The sequence below is a fragment of the Strongylocentrotus purpuratus genome, unplaced genomic scaffold (assembly GCF_000002235.5).
Source record: "Strongylocentrotus purpuratus isolate Spur 01 unplaced genomic scaffold, Spur_5.0 spur5_scaffold_17, whole genome shotgun sequence".
Taxonomy (NCBI): Eukaryota; Metazoa; Echinodermata; class Echinoidea; order Camarodonta; family Strongylocentrotidae; genus Strongylocentrotus; species Strongylocentrotus purpuratus.
In genome coordinates, this window is record NW_022145602.1 from 15,484,083 (window position 1) to 15,502,647 (window position 18,565).

The following is an 18,565-nucleotide window of genomic DNA, read 5'->3' on the forward strand; positions in this document are numbered from 1 at the left end:
GATGAACTATTCTCTATAATTGCACCATGGGGAAGACAAAAAAATCAGGCACATTTGATAGCTCAGATATTATCAACTTAAAAATAACGTCCATGGTAAATTTAAAATAAACAACCGAAGAGGTACTTTCAAATACAACATGCACCTGCACATTAAATGCTGCACACAAAATATCTACAAATAAAAATACTGTACATCAAACATGGAAAGGAAAATTAGCAATGGGTGCAATTCAAAAGACACATGCAAATATGAAATAACTAAGAATGAGGTGTATCGCAAAATGATAAGTTTCTATCAATGGTGATTCAGATAAAAGTCCCCTTATCGTCACTTTCATCTTTCCTAGTAGTTCTATTTGTTCAGCAATAATCCACTATTTGGAACTTGTGTCCTCGTGGTTTACGGTAAATATTTCCGTTCTGAAACTCTTAATAAATATCAAGCCTATTGATGAAATGATGTAGTATGAATAAATGAAGTAATAGATAAGAATGGTGATTAATTAAATGAAAACAATTTTGATGAATGTATGCAATCAGAGAGCCTAAATGTCTTAAGTTGTCTATCCAAATGCATGCCAAGATTTTAAATTGTCCCAGAAAATTCTGAGAATGTAGGAAGACAAACAATTAGAGGGAATTTACTTCTTTCCTGTAAATGACAAAAAAACTAAAACTATTATCTGTCTGCCATCTTGCTTTCTCTAAAATGCAATCATTGAAACATTTGACAAAGTCGTTTAGAAGAAGGGAGTGAAATGAGGAAATTGTGAAACCTCATCACCATCTACCAACTAGCAAAGCTTACTCATGGATGGCGGACAAAATTTATGAGAGGGCTTGGTCATCATCTATAATGAGCTATTTTGTACCCAAGTTAAGTCCGAAATATGGCATGAAAACAACTGTCAGGGCCAGCAATCAAGTTCTTTAGGACCGCCTACAATGGATGTGTTAAGTACTGGTTGAATTTTTTTTTTTTTTTCATTTATTGGCCTACAAGAACCAAGCAGTTCAAGTCTTAATCCCTAAGGAAAAGAGAGGTTTTTCAATAGTTTTTAAGTTAATTAAAGTCAAACTAATATCAAATCACAATTAGACACTTCAAATAATACAAGTTAATTTGCATCCATTGTGTCCAGCAGTTCAATGCATATTTATTTCTACTGCATACAACTGGCTATTACAATTTCATTTCTTTAATTACAAATGGACCATTTCAAAGCAATTTCGATTTATAAATGTACCAAAGCACAACAAGGATTTTCAAAGCTAGCCTGCACTTTTCCACTACTGCATAAATGATTCGTAAGATCAAACTAACATAACTTAATGCAATAAAAAGCTTGTAAAATAAAAGTTTTGCATTTTCCAAAATTTGGGATGAGAGCAGGAAATGGATCTTTTGTGAATGAATGCAACAATATTGCGATTTGTACTTGGGGTGAAATGATATGAAATGTTTGTGGAAACGAGGAATAAAATTTAATCTGAGGGATATTCCGTGCAATGTATCGCATATGAAATATGTTTTATTTTCCATATATTTCAGCCCAAATGAATAATACCTTGATTTAGCAATTAAATAATGGTATCTTTTGGTATCACTACCATTAGCAATGGTCATATATCAAGAGATTTTTTCATTCGTAAATGAAGGTTGTACAGGAAACATTGCATGGAAGCACCCAAAGATAAAGTGAGGTGAAAAAAGGGATAAAAAGAAATGATTTCCTTTCCCTTTTAAGCATACCTTGAGATTCTTCTATTAGCAAACCAATGAGATGTTCAGGGAAGCAACAAAATTCAAAATGATACAACAATAATTTTCAATTCATAATATATGCAAGATATATTGAGCACAAGACATAGGAACTGCCTACTCTAGTAGCTTGAAGCTGGGGGATTTTTCAGAGTATACATTTTTTTGAGGAAAATATCATGCTTTCCCTTAAGAGGGAATCAAATTCATGCAGAGTAAATTGCAAAAACCAAACTGGGTAAACTTGCGGGGGTTCGAGTGGATGCATGAAAAAACACAAAAATTGATTTGAAAGACCCAGCGTTGACTGATTTTAGTGAAGCTACATGTTTGCTTTGGTGTTTTTGGTTCTTGATTTCATTTTCATAGCAAATGCTCTTTTTGCTGTTTAATTTTGCTCAGGTCAGTTTGCCGAAGCCTTCAGTTTGTTTTTCTTCTGGAGACAGGGCCAGCTAACATCAACTGGATGGATGGATGTTACTGGGAGCTTAAGAAAGAGTAAGTAGGTCTGAAATGTGATATTTTGGAAAGGAAGAGCGGTCCAGCTCTCCGGAGGTTAAAGATAGAAAAAGAACAGAAGCTGTGGAGAGAATTTTGTATGAATCACAAACGCAGAATCTATGATAAAAAAGGATGTTAGAGAAATCTTTAATAAAGGTTGTAAGTTTCAAGGTTGAAGTTCATAAAAGGGGATTGTGATCCATAAATTTGTTTTGATGTGTTAGAAAGTAATTGAATTGAAGAGAGTTGGGAGGAGACATTGTGAAAATGACCATGGGAGATTTGAGTAATGTGTCTACAGTGGAGTGTGAATCGTTAGCATTAGCATCGGATCTTTTGGTGAAGACTTTTGTCCGGCTTGATGCTGTTGCTTTTTATGAGCCGAGAGAAAACAAATCAAAGTGGGTCCTTCACCTCTTCTTCACGATAGATTACCCCGGTGTCTCTCCTCTTCTCCCTCGGCCGTCTCCTGGAGAGCGCTGTACTAGTACCGGTGCTGTTCTTTTTCAGGGCGTCCTGTTCCTTCTCTCGCTCCTTCTCCCGCTCCTTCGCCCGCTCTTTCGCTTCATCAGTTGCTGTGACAGAAGAGAGAAAATGGGTGTTTCAATTGAAGAAGCATAGATAACTTGTAGCACAATACACAAGATATTTGCCAGTGATGTAATAGCCAAAATACATCAACCCCACACACTGAAGACCTATGTAAACTGGACGTGTTTATTACACATATTTTTTTAGGGTTGTAAAAGCAGCATTATAGTCCGTTTACAACAACTGTGGAGTTCCTTAAGGATCAGTCATGGGACCACTCCTATTCACTTTTGTTTGCACACAAAAAAATCAGATTCAGGATATTCTAAAAAAGCATATTATACTATACAAATGTTTCTTTGAGTACTTATGAAGTCAAACTCAGTTTTAAGAACATACCTGATTTATCATCCCTGTTGGCTCTTCCTAGTCTAGCCGTAGCTGTGGGGGTATCGGTCGAGTCTGTGACTGTGCTCCTACTTGGTCGCGCCACAAAGGTCATTGTTTGAGGTTCCTCTGGCTTCTCATCCTGCAAATACAAGGAGAAAAGATTTTAAAATACATTCAGTTTGAAAACCACACAGGAGACATTGATGTATCTTGAAATGGGAATGATATCTATGTGTTCATTGCTACAACCTGTGTGAGTACAATTATATGCTAAAAGAAAAATGATATGGAAATACTTCAAAAAATCCAAATAAACTTCAGAAATTCCTCCACCCAATTAACAACTTGGAAACTCATTCACCACTAACACTCAATACGTCACTAATTCTTCCCCTCACCACATCCACTGACTCTTCCAAATCATTCATGAGCCCCCCTTTCACTCTCCAATCACTCTCTCATCTCACCCACCCACTCACTCACCCAACCCACTCCCTCACTTACACCATCCACTCATACACTCACTTGACACATCCATTCACTTAACCGACCCAGCCACCCACTCATCTCACCCTCCATTCACTCAACCCACATACACTCAGTCATCCACTCACTCTTCCCAATCACTCTCACACTAAACCCATATCCATTCACTGAACCCACCCACCCACTCACCCACACACTTAGTCATCCACTCACATCTTCTCATACCCACTCGCTCTCACAATAACCCCATATCCATTCACTGAACCCACCCACCCACACACTCACTTATCCACTCACATCCTCTCACTCTCACACTAACCCTATATCCATTCACTGAACCCACCCACTCACTCACTCACCCACACACTCAGTCATCCACTCACCCCCTCTCATACACACTCACTCTCCCCAATCACACTCACACTAAATCCATATCTATTCACTGAACCCATCCACACACTCAGTTATCCACTCACCCCCTCTCATACTCACTCACTCTCCCCAATCACACTCACACTAAATCCATATCTATTCACTGAACCCATCCACACACTCACCCACACACTCAGTCATCCACTCACCCCCTCTCATACCCACTCACTCTCCCCACTCACTCTCACACTAACCCTATATCCATTCACTGAACCCACCCACTCACTCACCCATTTGCCCCTCATCTGCTGTCAATTATGTCACTCAAATCACTAAATTACACTCTCTGCCCCTCTCTCCATCAATAAACTGACAGTACATTAATATTTCAAATACAAAATAAAGCGACATCTTTCCATGATGTAAAACCATCAAGACCTGGTACTACCAGAGCTTCAAATCTAGATGTAGATATTGGCATCTGGAGCCCTGTTTCATAAAACTTGTTATCAATAACAAATGTCACATTTCTAAAAACAGATTTGCTTTCAGCCAATCAAATGCAACAATTTCAGTTAGTTCAGTAGCTTGTAATAGCTATTGCAACTTGTTATTGGTAAACAAGTTTGATGAAACAGGCCCCTGAAAACTGCCATAACAGGTACTTTACGAATCAAAGTATAATGGTGATGTCATATATACACATGTCTTAAGTACAATGGTTCATTAGTTTCCATGGCTAGATATCATGCATATTTACATGCCAACTCAAAACATAGATGAAATAATGCACAGATTAATCTTTAAACATATCCTCTCCTCGAAGCCAATAGGCTTAAACCCTCTTCTCTAAAATGAGTTACAGCCTTTCTCATTGTTAGCAGACATTATGCATTGTTTAAATACATTGTTACATAATGGCAAGATCCACGTTTGAATGTGCAAGGCTCCAACATTGCAGTGACATCACCCTTTCTTTTCACTCTATATTAAATGATAGGAGATTCAGCCATTCTCACTCCCATTAGACAATATGCATTGCTTATTAAAAGTAGTCACCCAGGGAACCATAAGTGTTTTGAATTGATGCAAAATTTATATCATTGCGAAGGGAAAACCTTACTGAACAAATATAACAACTTCCCTCTTCAAAAAATGTTTTGGGCCCGCTGTAATCATCTCTCTCTCTCAAAAAAAAATTTTGAGATCCAGATTTTCTGCCTTCAGCGGTCTTCCGTGGAGCGTCAAAATTTGTGACGTCACATGCGAGACTCAGCTAGCAACAAAGCATTTTACGCCTTTCCATGATATCTATATGATTTTTTAGCAAATTATTTGTGTTTTTCAAGAGAAAATCTTATTATCCATAAATAATTTGTCCATAATTATCAGTTGTCGTGAATTTTCTTCGGATGACTACTTTATTACATGATGGCAAGACCACCCAGGCACCCAGACAGTGGTGTGAAGCTGTGACATTGCAGTGAAGATAAAACTTTCTAATCATTGTCTGGATTCTCACAGATATCCTCATTTTTTTCGATTAAAATTCCAACTTGCTTAATTGTTACTTGGTAACCCAGGTTAAAAACAAGCATCTGGAATGATGCTTTTAAGAACCTTTACATGTGTTAAATGCAATAATATCAACATATCAAATAATTAATAAACTAAAAGTGCACTAGAAATTAATTTGGTACATGACACTGTTTTTCCTAATAATAAATAATGATAAATACAGTAATACTACAATTTCATAAGCATATGAAAACATTTTATTCTACATGTATTATACCAAAACATGATAGATCATTTTCGTTCCAATTATTATGTGACAGTGCTTAACGTTTAAAGCAATGAGGTATTAAAGCATGCTTGATTTATGTCTAAGTTTGTGAACTCCACTCATTTTTTGCATTGATTTCGTTGTTTCGAATCCAATTCTCACACTAGCAGATGTAAGCTACGGCTATGCTCTTATAAACTCCTCCCCCTTAAATTCAGAGCTACAAATGAAATGTAAATGGAACGTAGGGCATCTCAGAGCAACATACATGTATCGTGCATCTTTCCAGCAACTTTTTTAGCAAAAGAACTCAACCAATCAATTATAAGGGAAAGTCCACCACTCCTATTGGGGGGATCTACTTGATTGACCAGACAAGTTACCTTGTTAAAAAAGACACGCCTCAGATTTCTCTAAGACCCCTTTTTATCATGCATGACATGCAACTCCATGTTATCCTGCAGAATGATCTATTCGTAAACCTCACCTGGGGGTGTTTCACAAAGATCCCAAGTCAAACTTAACTGTACGTTAGACTTAAACATTATGGAAAGCCATTTGCAGCCTTTAAAAAAAATATATTCAAAAGTGAAAATTCAAGTATTTTAGACTTTTTATAAATTCCTCATCAAGAACATATAATCTCCTTGATAATAAAAAGTATGAATCATTTGAATCAACATTTTATGCCTTTTGAAATAATTTTACAAAATATTTTCATAGATGCCAACGGCTTTCCATAATTGTTAAGTCCAATGTAGAGATAAGTTCAACTTAGGATCTTTGTGAAACACTACCCTGGTTTCACAAAGTAAATCTGGTTTTGTCAAACATTCCTTTTCAGACAGAGCTTTGTTTTTACTTTATAAACAAAAGGCAATCTGTGTGTCATCTGTTTTGAGAAAGTGCTTGTTTATGTGCAATGCATGGTGACTATAAACAGTAGAGCCTCTGAAACATTATGAAGCCAGTTGAACTCATAATAATGCGTGTGACATAATTACATGATGCAGTTGAAATCAATTTTTCATTCTATACACAGCCCTGCTGTTAATTGGCTCATTTCTTGCCACTGATTGCATAGAATACACTCATTCTGCCAAGTCTGCCAATCGGTCAAATAGACGTTAATAAGAATCAAGTGGATCTGTACTATTGATTGGTTGTTGGCTTGTCTGATTCTAACTGACAATTCACCACCAACCTAAAAAGAAATGCACCCAATTTTGATGGGCTGATTTGATTACTTATAAGATAAACACCGAGATAATCTCAGTAAGCTAAAAATAGGACTCATGATTTTACTCAGGAGGTTTTGATTGGTAATCAGTTCTTCACCATTAATGCAATCACAGAAAGCACCTGGATTGGATGTAATAATTAACCATTGCCTAATTTTGCAATCAGATGTGACCCTCTTGATTTTCATTGGTTGTCGGCAGACATAGGTTTGAATGTATGAGCTTGCAATCAACCTTTCGAGTTATTTTTACAAAATGGCCTGTAAATTGTGTTGTTGATGATGCAGTTAGTGACATTGAACTGTATGAAACTTGTTCTTACAAAATAAATCAAAATAAAAGTAAGTCTACATGTTTAGAGTCTATTTAAAAATTGAAGTTCTGGGTTTATCTGGAAATCCATATGTATAATATGTGTAGTATTTGAATCCACTGATGCGAGTAATTTTTGTATTCCTTGTGATGATAATCTTAAACAATCTTACACCAAACCATGACAAAATTCTTTGTTTGTGATAAACCAATTTCAAGAAATATGTTGACATCATTTAAAAATTAACTGTCTGTCATGTCAGTCCTTCAATTTAATTCTCATTTTTAATGATCTATTTTAATAACCAACTTTTTCATGATGTGAATTTCAATAAATATACAGAATTAAAAGTTCATTAATTTCTCCACTCAAAAATGTTTTGTATCCCCAAGCATATCAAAATATCCAGAACTTCAATTTGTTGTTAATAATAATGTGTTGTTAAAAAGTTTACTGTAAAAGCAGAAGATTTCTTGTGCATGAAACATTCGCAAATCCCTCATTTTGTGACAAAATACTAGATTCATAACTGAAAATTGCGAAAGTTTCATGTCACCAATTTCTGGTTTGACAGAACTCTCTCTTCTATGAGCTATCAGCTATCATGGCCCCATCACTATGAACATGACGGACAAAGAAAACAGACAAAATACATGTATACAGTTCCTCATTCTACCCTCAACAATTGCTGTGGTAGACAAAGGGAACGTCCCTTCACTGCTATTATGTAAAAATGTGTAGAACAGGTGACTATGCATGTGACACCTGTTCTACACATTTTTACATAATAGCAGTGAAGGGATGTTCCTTTGTCTACCACAGCAATTGTTGAGGGTAGAATGAGGAACTGTATATTTTGTCCGCTTTCTTTGTCCGTCATGTTCATAGTGCATACAACCTAACATGCGCTTGATATGAAGTAGACGTGCCAAGACGTGTCGTTAAGATTTCTCTTTTATCATTTTACCTTCTTCTCTACCGTAGAGGCCGATATCCTTGGTCGCAATCTTGGCGTTTCTTGCTTATTGTTATCCTGCTCATAGGGGTCAAAGTTCAAACAACACACCGTCTCACTAACAATGAATTTGTTATATACGTTGGATAAAACCAGGACCGGTATTAAATTCAATACTGACGTCAGAAATATGAGTATTCTACTTAGTTTTCGGCTTTAATAGATAAAATACTTGACCAACTTTGGTATTTAGTTCAAGCTTATAGCTAAGTATTTCACCCAAAATTTAAGACAGCTGGCTAGAGACTTGAGCCAATTTTTTGGAGGCCTTCATTGACAGGCATGTGGATTTCTATCGCAGTATAATAACCTGCGCACAATTGTATTTTAATATGCGACACGTTAATTTCACATTATGATTATCAATAAGTATTTTAGCTTAAAGTCAGCTTAATAAAGTAAGAATACTCAGATGTGACCCGAGTACAGACATATTACTAAGCGAAGTAAAATGCTAAGTAAAATACTGACTTCATCTGTGTACTGAATTGAATAAGGCCCCTGATGCCTCTGTTCAGGCTGATTAGTTTTAATTGAGGTAGTAAGTAAACCACTTCACTAAACTCATACAGCATAATAAAAACCCCTTTCCAATACAAATTCAATAACATTCTTCACATTCATGTAACATTGCGATGGAAAAATAATATAAACATCTAAATGATCAATAATTAACACACAGGGGGGTGTCTCACAAAGATCCTAAGTTGAACTTATCTCCAAGTTGGACTTAACAATTATGAAAAGCCGTTGGCATCTTTGAACATACTTTGTGAAAGTTATTTTAAAAGGCATAAAATGTTGATTCAAATCATCCATATTCCTATTATCAAGGAGATTTCATGTTATTGATGTGGAATTTATAAAAAGTCTAAAATACCTGAATTTTTGCTGTTTAATATATTTTATTTTTAGGCTACAAATGGCTCTCCATAATTGTTAAGTCCAACTTAGAGTTATGTTTGGCTTAGGATCTTTGTGAAACACCCCCAGAGGTCATTACTTTGCCTCAAGGAATAGGGACACTGTGAGGGGAATTCTTTTACCACCTTACGTAAGAATAAGCTTATACAACCCTCATAAAACAAATAGACAACTTCATTTATGCCTTAAAAACTGAATGAATCTTTGTCCCTTTACAAATAGTCATTGACATTCTATATCTAAGTTGTTATAGATAAACAACAGTAGGATGAAATTACAGAATGGGTACTCTTTTTTTTCAATTCAATTCAATTCAAATCATTTATTTCCCAATTTTTGTTGAAGTCCAACGTTTTTCTTTTTTTCTTTTAACAATGGCTTTCAGATAATACAACATATATTCTGAAAATATCCTCTTAACAGAGCTACATGTGTGATATCTTCACAATTTTGTCAATAATATGATGTTTTATATCCCATATATATATATATATATATATATATATATATATATATATATATAAAATAGATTTGTAAACAAAGATGTGTAGTGTATACTTACAGCCACTCTGTTATCTTGCGTCTGTAGAAAAGAGGCAAAGAAAATATCCAGACTTTTAGAAGTGATTCAGAAATAACCCAAGGTCTAAAATTAGCACAAAATAAGCATGAAACAGTCAGATGTCCAATATTAGATTTTAGATTAATTTTAGACCATGGGTTAAAATGGGGTTTAAACCATCGGTTAAATTTAAACCTCCTTTGTGAATTTGGGCCAATAAGTCTGAGGAAAGTGCCGAAGTACTTGCATCTCTGTGTATAAACATTGATGTTATGTTTTGATTAGGAATGGACCTAAACATCATAGAAGGACCTGACAGCATTTATCATACTATTTCTTTAAAGTTAATAAATTCTTCAAGTACAGATATAAATGTGTTTCAGGCAGTCGCTGATTGGACATTTAAAGGCCCTATCTGATGAAAATACAACTTTATATCAATTGAAAGCTGAAAGAACGTAGAATAAAAATGTAAAAGAATAAAAAATATTTCCCCTTTCCATATTGCACGAAAGCAAATAAAGACCTCATTTTTCGCACCCTTCCAAATTACAGGTGAACAAGGGTCAAATTTGCCAAAGTTACGGTGACAACATGTCATGTGGACCTGATCGGCTCGCCTATATAGCTGAGGCAATGAGCCATGCTTAATTAATGCAAAGTCATTGTCATTATACACATGCTCCACATAAGATGATGTCATCAAGTTTTTAGGTAGACAACATCCGATTTTCATTCTTCACTTCCAACAGGGTATTTATTAAGATGAGAGTTCTTACCTTGAGTTCATTGCATTTGACGGCACTCTCTATATCTTCTGCTGAAACACCCTGTAGTCATAAAGAAAAGCAAGAAGAAAAGCAATGAGACACTAAGCTTTAAAAGTGTTTATGGTGGTATAAAAGCAATACAGTCAAACCTGCTATAGTGACCACCTGTATAGAAAGACAACATGTCTACAAAGACCACGTTTTTTTGTTTCCCTTGAAATGGTTTTTCATCGAAACATGCTCTAAAGCAACCTGTACATAAAGACCACCTGTTTTAAAGTTCATTTTCCTTGTCTCTCCTGAGTGGTCTTTATGGACAGGTTTCACTGTACATCTTTAGCATTAAGTGTGTATTAATAATGGTTTGACATCTTACTGCAGGTTTTTGTGAACCAGTGCTGAAACATTGCACATGGTTTAACTTTATTTACACTACCGGTACTGTAAATGATGTGTATTAAAGAAACGCTTAGAGGCAATATGCAATTTGCATTATTATTATAACAGAAATGAAGACGTAACCTTGGTATCTTGTAATTTGGTTGGAAAGGGGGCATAGCTGCAATTGAAGTTGCTTCAATTGCAATATACTGACAAGGTCACGATACATACATAATACATGACATACAAAAGAAATACATACAAGAATAATTGATATGATTTAACAATCGTTAACCATGCCAATTACAGTATATTTTGACAAAATTCCCATCCCAATACCTCTATAAAGGCATCATTTAACGATGTTAAATCTGAGATGCACGGCCCTACATGTTATCAGTGTCTGTGATATGGTGCAATATTGAAGCCCAAACAAATTTGTGCTTCAAAATGATCATGAAGTACCTCAAAAAAGTGAAAATCTAGGAGTGACCGGTTTTACCATACTTGTTTTCCCCAATAGACTGTAGTGTTATGAAAACCGTTTGGCAAACGCAAAATTTGGTTTCGATTTCCAATCATAAATATCTTGATAATCAGACAGACGACCGGCTTGTAAAAGTCATGGGGTTCCTGACTGACCTAAAGGTTTATAATTATCATTGCAGCATGAGCTAAATCCAGGATTTTGTTTAAGAATCTGAGTTACCGGATCCCTTTAAAGGTACTATGTCCCTTTTGCATCCAACCTCAAATGCTGTAGAACTTTGCAAGAATTATGAATATGTCATGTATGTCCTATCTGTGAAATTTAAACATTAGCAGTGTCCTCATATTCAAATTATCCAAGGAAACCTGTTTACTTGCTAGACTTCACTGTCAGACACTATTGAGTGATTGACTGGCTTTTTTTCTTCTTTGGTAATAACATACATGAAAAGAGTTGTAAAGGGTACATGAGCATTTGTCTACATCAATAACCCACTTCTTGTGATGGCCAAGATTAAACTGATTGAATCTTTGCGCAGCATAAAACGTATGACCATTCGGTACAATTGTCTGAAAATCAAGACTATTACTTTTGGGCTCTATAGCCCTAAAGTCGATTTGACAACTAATAGTCGTTATTTTCCCACTTGAAGACATTTTCAAGCCCCATCTTTTTTAGGGAAGTTCTAAATTAGTATTATCTTTCAAATGCAGTTGGAATTTAACTTTTTCATTTTTTTGGCCTGCAAATGGGACATAGTACCTTTAACTAATAATGAAACTTATTAGCTTGACTGACCTGCGTTGATCTCCTACTTGAACGTTCCCTCTTTGCCCGCGCTTTCCTCTGTGTTTCCGACTCCTCCTCCTTCGACGGTGTCATGATCGACCTAGAGGGGGTAAGAGGTACGAAGAATTATTATCAGCCGAGTCACTTGGGAGTGCCTTAGACGGTATCATCAAGTTAGAGCAAACGTTGACTACTACTATTGGTTCTAGGTTAAGCCTGCTGGTTTAGATCACAAGAAAGGAAGAACAAGGGGGAGTCCAACTTGTTTGGCGGACGTTACATATGCAAGGTTGGTTTAATAGCAGAATGGAAGGTCCAGTTTGCAGCATGGTCTGGCAAGCTGTGAATTCGGCATTGACCGCTTGCTCCCTCATTGGTCAGTCGACTATACTTGCAAACTATCGTTCCTGGGACTGGTATAACCCATGCACTACAGCCCCACATATTGTTCTACACCAAACCTTAGTACAGTTGATCTGCTTTTTGCAGTCCGATTCTAAAAGGGTTAACATCGACAACATGCACTATTGAAATCATAAATTGCCAAAATTAAAGAGACTGGAAATATTATACAATGTCATTCCTAAGAAGTGTTGCCACACGTTTGGTTAGTAAGATAGCGGCTTTTACAACCTTGAGTTGGTCGGTTCATTGATATAACCATGTCTGGTTTTAAGTTGTATAATCAAGTGACAAATCTGTGAATCCTTAGCACTAGTAGTATCTTGATTTAAATAACAAATCTACATTCAGAACTAATGCAATCAAATGAACAAAGCCTATCAATTCGAGTGTTAGAAGGGTATAAATGCCTTGTAAACTTTACACGGCACTTAAGCCCAACAAACACTCAACGGACAGTGCAACCCATGCATAACTAAAAAAGAAATCACAAGAATGATCGACACAGCAGAAAGCTCGTTATCAACCAAAAAATGGATGTTGCAAGCTCCGATTCTAGTCATGATTGTAGAAATATCTTTTAACAACTCTTTTAGACGTAAGATTTTTTAGTTGGGATGGACAAGAATTTAGCCATTGCAATAAGAAGGTGGTTTTGAACTTGGATATTAAAGAAAATAAAATGTACTGAAGTCAAGTTAATGATGCATCAATCTCATTCAGTCTTGGAGGTTTGAAAACAAAGGAAATAGCGCATCTATCAAACTACTACTGGCTAATTTCCACAAAATTAAAAAGCAGTAAAAATCTAAATCAATTTTTGCTAATTTAGTTGTGCCCGGTCATCTAAAAGCAATGGGGAATTTTATGTTACATCTTCCTCAGTAATGTTGGTTAAAAACTGCATGAAACCAGTTGAACCTGGTTGAAACTGCATGAAACCACTTTGGCAAGAGATTAATCTGACTCAAACTTGTTTGTCAAGAAAACTTTAAAGGGCATCTGAGCTAAATGACACTGCCAATTAAACTGCACAAAACCGGTTTAAACCAGATTTGAGGATTGTTATGATACCTTAACATGGCAGAGGAGACTGGATACTGCAGGTCTGATCCGGTTGATGGTGGATTTCAGTAAAATATCTACGCTACGTTATTCAACCAGAAGGATTGCAAAACTGGACGGCAATACCATGCCATTTTCTCATACTCAAAACGTGAAACCAACCATGAAATGTGATTAGTGTTCAATCATGAGGTTTTGATTGTCTGAATGAGACCGTTACGGGAGAGAACGTGGGGGGAACATGAGCATGATATGAAGGGAGTGGGAACATTCGTTTCCACTGAGAGTAATGACGTTTTAAGAAACGTAGTACGTGTACTGTTCGTATTGAGATGGACGGTATGGATTATAACTGATGTTTGTATCATAACAAATTAAAAACCCACGTCATATGCTTGACTAATACAGGTGGCCGAAGAACAAGAATGTAAGAGTGCAGTGACAATTTAGGAGATTTTATGAGCTCATGAAAAATATAAAATAATGCTCGAAATATAGCATATATACGATGGGTAGGGTATTCATGGAACTTCCAATGTGCAACCAAGTGTGATATATAAGTGAAATATAATGTAAGAGTCCTTGTGCATCTATTCCCTTGATTTCTTAGACAATCAAATTGATGTTTGGAAGAGGATGCTACATGTATAGATAGCAAGGTATATATATATATATATATATATACACTGTATGTGATGAATCAATGACTGAGAAGTAGTTAGCATCCCCAAAATATGCTGGGTTGTCCAATTTTAATTGTTAAGATGGGAAAAGGATTAGGGGAAATTTGGTTGAAGACACATATTTGGACAGATGATATTAAATGTTACCAGGAAGAATATATCTTGAAAGTACCTCATGTATAGTTTATTTATATTATTGTCTTAGTAATTTTGAATAGGAATACACATATTGATAGAGTATCTTAGGGGTTCAAAATTAATTTGAAAGTTTAGGTCTTGTGTAAAATTTTGATGTAACTTGGGGTTACCGGTATGTTATATTATCCGCTGAAGGTCTTTTAAAAATCTTCAGTCAATTTAGTTTTCATGCGGATTTCATTAAGTTTCGTTCAATTAAATTTGAGATAATATAAAACTAATTGCTTGAATCTTTTTACATGGCCGATATATTTAAAAACAATCAATGTAATCCTGTAGATTATTTCAAAATAATGATGCATTCTATTCCATCACCTTTGTCATTGGTAGGTTGAAAAAAAGTGACAGACATTCTAAAGAATTGTCCTGAATTAGGTCTCATTTTGTATCGAAATTAGTAGAGGTTGAAGTATCTAGCCTTTGGGGACACCAAATCATACCCTAAATCATAAGAAGAGGTGCACTGTTACATGATTATATAAATACTTTCAGATTGGGTCTCATTTTCCATTAAAAATTGTATAGGTTGAAGAGTCTAACCCTGAGGGACACCAGATTGTACCCTTAATCTATTAGAGGTGCATTGTTACGTAACCTTTACCCCCTCATGATGTTACCTTCGTGATGATGGTACCGTGGTGGTTGCAGAGCTACCCACGGGGGTGTTATTATTGCAAGTGGTGGAGGTGGTATCGTTGGTAGTACTAGGTGTTGTGATCGCGCTGGGAACGCCCCGGTCCCGGATAGTGCGATCCCGGGCCGGCTCCGTCCTATCCTGATCTGTGGTAATCTCGGCAGCGATACGGCGCCTTCCACTTCCCCGCGGGGAGGGGAGTATCACCTCTCTACTCGGAGGGATGGGTTTGGTGATTTTGTTTTTGTTGGAGGTTTAGATATGAGAGTTATGTAAGAGATGGTGGTGGGGGAGGAAAAGGGTAAAGGAAGATGATGGTTAGATGTAAACACACCCACAGCATAAATAACAACAGGATTCCATAAACACAGAGAAATGTGAAGCAAAAGTGTGGGAAATATTTCCACATGAGATATAAATAAATAAATATATATATATATATATATATAAAATGGAAAATATGTATGGAGTATATGATTTAACCAGTTATCATTAATAGACCAATGTTAATAACCTTTACAAACCGAGATTGGTTCTGGGAATTATAAGAAATGGTTAGTAGTTTATTCATCCTTCTGGTTTACGTTTTTTAAAACTTGGGACGTTTTTAAGTTTGGCTTTCACAATAAAAACGTTTGCCTTTTAACCATATTGCCTCTATCCATGAATCTGTTTTGTGTGTTTGTATTTCTAAAGATGCAATATACAAAATCTTTTGTTTCTTCACCAAATCTAAAACATATCTGAGAGAATAGTCGATTGATTTTGTTGTTTTGCTTCACAAATCTATCTACAGACTGAAGTTATTCAAATCATGTACTGAACAAGATGATCTGTCATGCCTTTAAAAACATCATGCACAAATGTTTCAAAATCCATTCCAAAATCTAATAGGTCAATCTAAACTTGTAATAAACAAAAAATCAATAGATGGTATGAACACTCTGTAACATAAAAGGAATATTCCATATCAAAATGGGTTTGAACACCTCAACAGCATGGGAGGGGCATTCAAACACAGCAATTAAACTTGAAAATACAACCCTTGGGATTTTCTAGCAAGAGTACTTACTTATCGTACGAATCTTACAACAAATATTGTACTTCGGTCGATTGGTTATATAGCTTAACCCCTGGAACACCAAACCCACATCTTCATATTGAAACCACACATAAATGCATTTTCAATGAAACTTTCACACAAACAAAACACAAGTGGGTTAAATTCATGTTGGGAAATATGCAAAGATGGCTGGATAATTGAGTATGATCACGTTTGGAGTTTGTAAATGATTTCATGTGGTCTCAATGAGAAGAAATGAGGGTTGGATGTTCCGGGTTAAACCAGTTTAAATGGTTTCACTCGTAAAGATGTACTGGCTCGCAGACAACACTGCCCTCTACTGTCAGTTCTTCATTGTGCAATGATATTGAAATGAAGCAAGCAAATATGGCTCTTGTAACTGTCTTTGCAGACTGGTATCATTTTTCACTCCTTACATGGCAAACAATGAGATAGAGAAATGTCCTATAAACTTGGTTCCACACTTCCTTCTTATGCTAATTAAAGAGATAATGGGAAATGCAGGGTTTTCAAACTACATATTTTTTCCTATCAAATTCTAATGGTTAAAACTATTACAAAAAAAATTGAAATCAAATAGTTAAAAATAATAAACAGCACCCGTTGAACTTTGTCTCGTACATCAAAAATGAAAAATACAGCAATAGATGAAAAAAAAGGACTACATGAAAGCAAGAACAAAGCAAATAGCAATGTATATATTACAGTATGATGTAATAGATGACATACTGCAGAAAAAAAAATAGAAAATTGATCAATTTGCGGGAGGAAAATACAGTAGACAGGAAAATTTAGAATGGAAGAGGCCTTGAATGCTCAATTATTCCTTTAGTTTTACAGTAAGGAGGGTTGCGGTTGGAACGTTCTAATATGACTCATTATCAGATGTAAAGAGTTAAAGAACTTGCATTGCGCCTAGGATTTTCAATGTTTATTTTTCTACAGGACTCCCATGAAAATTTGAGTTGTATTGCATATGGTTCAGTAGAACCAATGGTATTAAAGAAAGATATTCAATAGATTTTTTGTAATATAATGACGATATTGGAAGCGATCTTTTGAGATCCTATAAGAATTGTTTTCATCAATGATAGAAGAGGATATTATTTTTAAAATCACAATTAAAAAATTTGAATATGGTGCATGTATTTGATAGACGTTACAAGCAAATGCAGGCCAAAATGATCAACGTGAAAATAATGTCCAATGGATGTGATATAAACAAAATATGGTTATGGATGGTAGCAAAAGAATCTGAAAATATGACTTCAAAAAGGGGAGGAATTTATTATTTTGAGTAGGCCTATTTATGGGTTTATGAATGTGGGTGTGGAGGAAGTCATTCAAGGATTTGTGATGAGTAAATTTCAGGCTTCAATGAGGTGGAATTTTGTTCTCCTTTTCTTTTGGTACAATGACAAAAGAATCTTTGAAAATTCTTTGACTAAGTTATGCCAATCCCCTACCCTTTCTTTTATTAGAGACAAGGCCATTGTTGGAAATTATCTACCTGTTTCTTGCCAACATTCAAACACATCGCTATGTCAAGCATGCTCAAACTCTCCATAAGAGCTTACCCGGCATAGCGCAATCTAATCTCAGTCTCCACATGGCAGACCAATTACTTGTCTTACAGGTTAAAATAAAGTGGCCTAAAAGATGTCTTCAGATTTTTCCCGAGTACCATGTTACTTGGCGTGGAAAAAATGGAGGTACTTAACTGACCAAAAAAAAAAAAAAAAATGCAGTTTGAGCTTATTCATTAAAACTTGATTTGACAAATTAGTGGTCATACTGTATTCTCAATTACCCTACAGGCGCTTAACTTTGTATGAAGACTTTCATTTGAAGAAGCTTTTTAAATATCTTGCATTTAGTGATATTTCATCATGTAAAATTGCCCCAACACCCACCCCACCCCCTCATGTAATACATATGATCCATCTTGATACATTTGTTGTAGGGATGTGAACCTTAATTCTAAAGAGGTAAAAAGAGGAAGGGGAGAAAGTCATTTCAGAAAGAAAGCAAAGCAAGAATACATGATCATCAGTTCGGATCAAAACAAGAAAATAAAAAGCTGAAGATTGTTTCCTCAATCTTATGGGTTACTCTTCTCAGCTTACAGCTATGAGAAAGAAGAATTTCAAGCTGTTAGCTCGAGAAACATCTTAATTTCCCACT

The 18,565-nt window shown here is 35.6% G+C and overlaps 1 protein-coding gene across 4 annotated transcripts in view; it reads right to left on the minus strand.

Annotated features, from left to right (window-relative positions):
* The window catches only part of LOC591869 (protein phosphatase 1 regulatory subunit 12A), a 124,241-nt gene that overhangs the window by 43,053 nt on the left and 62,623 nt on the right, over positions 1-18,565 (minus strand). For 2 of the 4 annotated variants that reach the window (XM_030987818.1, XM_030987817.1), the window contains 7 exons: positions 15,281-15,508; positions 12,325-12,415; positions 10,665-10,715; positions 9,886-9,906; positions 8,352-8,417; positions 3,196-3,325; positions 2,680-2,840 (listed from right to left, as the gene is read on the minus strand). In XM_030987818.1, the coding sequence (XP_030843678.1) occupies positions 2,680-2,840; positions 3,196-3,325; positions 8,352-8,417; positions 9,886-9,906; positions 10,665-10,715; positions 12,325-12,415; positions 15,281-15,508 (748 nt within the window). The remainder of the gene's footprint in view (positions 1-2,679; positions 2,841-3,195; positions 3,326-8,351; positions 8,418-9,885; positions 9,907-10,664; positions 10,716-12,324; positions 12,416-15,280; positions 15,509-18,565) is intronic. The other 2 variants (XM_030987820.1, XM_030987819.1) reach the window with 2 other exon arrangements.